The sequence below is a fragment of the Brachycentrus maculatus genome, unplaced genomic scaffold (genome assembly GCF_059751285.1).
Source record: "Brachycentrus maculatus isolate JH-2025_06_01 unplaced genomic scaffold, ASM5975128v1 h1tg000041l, whole genome shotgun sequence".
Lineage (NCBI taxonomy): Eukaryota > Metazoa > Arthropoda > Insecta > Trichoptera > Brachycentridae > Brachycentrus > Brachycentrus maculatus.
This window is the reverse complement of record NW_028280795.1, coordinates 796,396-801,849: the sequence shown is the minus strand read 5'-3', so window position 1 is coordinate 801,849 and position 5,454 is coordinate 796,396. Positions and strand designations below refer to the sequence as shown.

Here is a 5,454-nt window from a genome sequence, read left to right as displayed (position 1 = left end):
GTCCAAATACTTGTGTCAATAATGGGTAGAATTGGTGAATGTTACACATGTGTAAAGTGATCACTTAAACCAGCCTATGACGGTCGTCAGCCCCGTAAATCCCCAGACTTCCATATTCTTCTTCATCTTTGATGAGAAATCAAAAAATAATAGTTAATAATGTATCACGGAAGTATGTAAATAACACAAATATTGTCGTAAAAATATGTTTATTCCAAAAATATTTTCTCACAAAGCATGTACATATATTACGAAAATATTTCCACAGAAATTATGTTATTTTGTCCTTAAATGCAACCATTTTTTTATTTATATAAATTGTAATAAGTTTTCTGTATTCCGAAAATATTGTACTTAAAGTATGTTTATTAATAATAAATTGAACCAAAAATGATAATTATAAAGAAAATATTTTACCAAAAATATGTGTAATTTACGTTAATTTATACAATGTTCATTTTTGTAAATAATTTAAAATGCAAAATATTCTCAACAGTTTTTTTGTTTTATTATTTGATTAAAACAAATTTCTTTCTGCCCTTGAATTATTAAAAACAAAACGTACTTAAATTTAAAAAAAACGGATTGAGACTAATATATAGTTGCTGATTTATGCACCGTCATAAATTCATATTAAATATCAACTACAGTACGGTTAGGATAAACATGTTTATTTGCATTTTTTTTATATCTCATCGAAGATGAAGAAGAATATGGAAATCTGGGCATTCTTCATCTTTAATGAGATATCAAAAAAAATTGAATGAAAATTACTCTTGTTTTTGGAGATAACAAGAGTTATTTTAATTTCAATAGTATTAACAAGTATTTGGACACACTCAAAATGTTGTAAATGTTTTTTTGCAAGTATGCCATTTCTTTTAAAAATAGGAAGGGTTGTTAGCGTACTCTCAGTTACATAAATAAGTGCCTTATGGAGGCATCCACTTCATTTTCCCCACAAATCTAGTTCACTCGATCAGTTTGGTAGCAATTACGAGCGAAACAGACCAAATCTTGGCGGTATGAACCACCCCAACCCACTGTGCAATTAATGCAAAACCCTTACTCCCTACTTCAACTCATCGTCTCCCTATCTCCTTTAACCGCAATACAGGGTAGACACAATCACCCCTTATGTCTAACAATAATTTATATATATATATATATATATATATATATATATATATATATATATATATATATATATATATATATATATATATATATATATATATATATATGTGTGTGTGTGTGTGTAGATACAAACTTACATACCAACACATTATAACATAAAAAATAAAAACATTAGAAGGCGGCAAGTCAAGGATATCCTCGTGATCTTATCCACCGGGTGAACATCGGGAACTGAATCTATCCTGATGTGGCTTTAATGGTCAGGTTTGTTGAGTTGCGGTTACACTACCAAAGACTCCATGATTTATGGCAAAGTAGCGTTGGGAAAATAGGTGCCTGAGGCGAATACTGGGTGTAAAGTGGTGTGACTTTGTCAGGAATGACGATATGAGGAGAAGAATCCAACAGCCCAGAAGTTTGACATGGTTGGGACGTGTCCTTAGAATGCCACCTGAGAGAATTATTCTCTCGTCTCTTCTTCCAACCCCGAGGATTCTGGCACTCCGTAAGGCCGCTGACGACCATTCACCGACTATACTCAGCGGAACTTCGAGATGCTGGACTGACCTGGGAAGCCTGGAGATGGCGCGTGACAGACGTCTCGTGGTAGCTATGTGCTCCACCTAGGGAGTGAACATGAAAGAAGAAGAAGAGGGTAGAGAAAGAGTTCACACGTTCAACCATTTAAAAAAATATACATTTACATTTTTTAGGGTAAGGGAATGTGAAATCAATAAGTTAATATAAGACAGCATTTTTCAATACAACTGATATAACGTCTGCTGTTTCCTATTAATTTTATTACATAACGGAAGAGGAAATATGCATATTTGTATTGTGTATTTATAACTGAATTATTGTTTTATAAGCTATTATTAATTTTCTTTCCTTGTTAATAAATAAATCATAGTATTTACTTAATAGTAAAATTATATGTGCTCGCTAAATAACAGACAACCTGTCACGATACAAACGTTTATTTCTATATTTAATAATAAAATACGCACAAACACGTGACTGAACACTGTTTCTCCCTTTAAAAGAGATGTATTCATCTTTATTTACACAGTACGTATTCGCTTCATTTGCCGTCTCGTGTCGAGTTGTGTATATTTATCAAACCCTTTTAAAATGACTGTCGTGCTTACCAGTGACGTTATATCGATAGTTGAAAAGGTGACGAAGGAAGGAAATTTCGGAAAATATGACTTGGATATCAAGGAAGAAGCCTTTACTGGTGACAATTACCTCGGTGTGATATCACGAGTGTTTATAAAGCCTCTCAATAACGCAGTGAAACCATTGACTCTGCTTTTGAAAAAAGCGCCTCCCGGTACAGCCTGCAGGGAATTGGCTCCAGTTATCGAATTTTACAAAAGAGAAATTTTCATCTACGAAGACTTAATTCCAGCTTTTGAGAAACTTCAGGAAGACAGCAGCATTCCGAATGATCAAAGACTCTCATTTGCCGTATTCTATAAAGGAATCACGGAAGAGTTTAAAGAGCTGATAATCATGAGAGATTTAGCTGATTTCAATTTCACAATGCACAACAAAGGAAACCCTTTCGATTATGATCACTCGTCCCTCATTATGAAGAACCTAGCGAGATTTCACGCCAGTTCGTTCGTGTTAAGGGAAAAACACCCCGCCACATTTTCGAATCTAACATCCAAGTATATTCCTAAAACGATGAATTACGGTGATACGGTTGTTCAAATGGTTTGCGATATGGCGAATAAAGTTGTACAAGTTATAAAGAATCCCAAAAACAGATCGAAAACTGAATCCTTCATCACCAAAATGGTTGACAACCTTTACAAGACTTTGGATGCGAAATTAAGCGAGCCGTACAATGCCATATGCCACGGAGATTGTTGGAATAATAATATGCTATTCAAATATGAGGTAAATAATTTTTTTCTCATTTTGAAAAATAAAATTGGTTTATGTCGGGTTATGGTCCCGTGGCTATTGCACGGACTCTTAAGTCAGAGTTTCTCGGTTCGAACCCACTCAACCACAATTTGATACCTTTTTCTAATAATGAGCCGCTTAGGCTCACAGAAATAGTATGAAATTGAAATATTTGTTTTAATTATAAACACACAAATATTTATTTTTTATTTTTAAAAAATGTAAATATATAGATATTTTAATGCAAATACGTATTAATTACCATTTTTCCAAAACAATTAACACTTTGAGATGATAAAAATAAAAATAGTTAGAGGTTCCTTAGATATTTTTTATTTTTACTTTTATGATTATTACTCGTATTATGATTATTATTACCTTACGCAGTTTGTTTTATTTTATTTTGAATTACAATCCTTTCACTTACCATGCTTTACATTCGTCAATTTTGACTTAAGTAAATACAAAGGTACTCGTAGTATTGATTCATATAACAATATACATAACAAAGCAATATCTCGTAAGTTTAATTAATCAGGGGAGAAACCCCGCTCCATACCTTAACTTTAAAGATTTATTTAGGTATAGTTATGCCCGGCCACGAGTTGGTGTGCCTGAGTCTGGTTAAATAGATAAAAAGACATATAAAAACTAGCACGTGCTCATATTCAACGTCGGCGTCGGCGTCGTGGCGAAACTTCAAAGACATTGGTGGATAACAATATGAGGTTTAAGATTTTGAACAAACGATCATTTTTATAGATAGATATTTTATTTGTATGGATACGTATATAATGAATACGGGCGTACTTGAATGTGACGTTGTAAGAAAGTTTTAAAGTAATCCCTAAAAAGGTTTTTAGGATTTTTTAAACAAACGAACGAGTACTTTTTTATTTATCTTAAGTAGATGTATCAAATTTGTCTTTTTACTTAAAAAATTATACTCAATCCAGAAATCTAAATATAATGCATTTTTTATACATTTGTAAACAAAATATTGAGATGATATTATATTCCTTTATCGTGAGAAATATTTATCATGAGTATTTATAGATAATCTCAGATAAGTATATTAATTTTTTTATGTTTACACCATTAAAAACAAAAAAATATATATTATAATCTTCTAAAAAATATTTAGATATTCACAAAATTTTTTAAAAGATCATCACTCAATATTACTATTCGTACGTCTGTGCGCTAACGCATTAATATTATCAATAGTATCAAATATACATATATGTACCTATAGCTTCACTGGCAAATATATGACTTTAAAAAAACCTGCTTTTAAAAGTATACGCAGCCAATAATTACAATTTTTTTGTCTTTCATTTTTACTTCAATCCCCTTGTGAATACAAAATCACAGAAATCTGACAAAAACAACAACAACAGAAACATTCAAAATAAAGTATGATAAATAAGCCCTCGACAAACAGGCATTTTATTTCAAATTGATTGGAAATATCAATTTTTAATTTAAAGAACCTTAACACCATCGCGTTACTTAGTTTTTTTCATGATTTTTTTGTTTGTTTTTTAATAACAATAATAAAAATCCTGCTTTCGTAATATAATCTGCCCTTTGAAAGAGGTATAAAATACTTCCTAACTCGTATTTTTCTTGATGTTTCATGAAGCTATTTTATTTTCAATTACAGTTTAGGGTTGGTAATTAAATTACAATTTTATCGCTTCCTTTCAGAATGGAAAACCTACCAACGTAGTATTCATTGACTGGCAAATTGCGAGATTGGCCTCTCCTATAACTGACATTGCTTATATGGCATGCATGTCAATGGACTTGAATACATTTGAATCCCGTTTTCAAGACCTACTAGACATTTACTATTCGACGCTGAATTTGACTATATATAAAATGGGATGCGATCCAGAAAAAACCTACCCGAAAAAAGTTTTTAAGGAGCACGTGAAAAAATTCATGATTTTTGGACTGATCATGTCTATGTGCACTGTTCCCATGGCACTAAGCGATCCGGAAAGTGCTAGAAGTCTAGAAGATTCTGCTAAAGACATGGAAGGTGGATCAGAAGCTCAAATCGTCATTAGTAAAACAGCTGTCGAAAGATTGAACAAACTTGTAGAAATTTATGCTAAACTTGGAATAATTTAAATTGTGACGTTATTTTTCGAAATACAAAAGCTCTATTTATGCATCATTCATATCGTAGTCGTATAGAAGAAAGTGACCAACTACCAAAACGTAAAATGTTCAAGAAGGCCATTTAAGTCACTATTAAACACCAATGCAGTTAGTCATTTTTAACTCGTCAATATATAATATTTCCAAGTTTAAAATCCTTTGGGTTTTTTTCCGGGCAATATTAAGCTAGTATGATATCAAATAGTCAATGATCACGTTTTTGTAAAACAA

General features: G+C 31.8%; 1 protein-coding gene across 1 annotated transcript; it reads left to right on the top strand.

Moving 5' to 3' along the window:
• The first annotated feature begins 2,268 nt into the window (after positions 1–2,268).
• On the top strand, positions 2,269–5,193 carry LOC148312425 (uncharacterized). The gene is made up of 2 exons (XM_088277330.1): positions 2,269–3,045; positions 4,765–5,193. The coding sequence occupies exons 1-2, from the start codon at positions 2,269–2,271 to the stop codon at positions 5,191–5,193; spliced, it is 1,206 nt and encodes a 401-aa protein (XP_088133456.1).
• Positions 5,194–5,454: the final 261 nt, after the last annotated feature.

Coding starts and splice junctions, on each gene's coding strand:
- LOC148312425 (XM_088277330.1), top strand. CDS start 2,269: ATGACTGTCGTGCTTACCAGTGACGTTATATCGATAGTTGAAAAGGTG. Junction 3,046..4,764: donor ATATGCTATTCAAATATGAG/GTAAATAATTTT, acceptor GCTTCCTTTCAG/AATGGAAAACCTACCAACGT.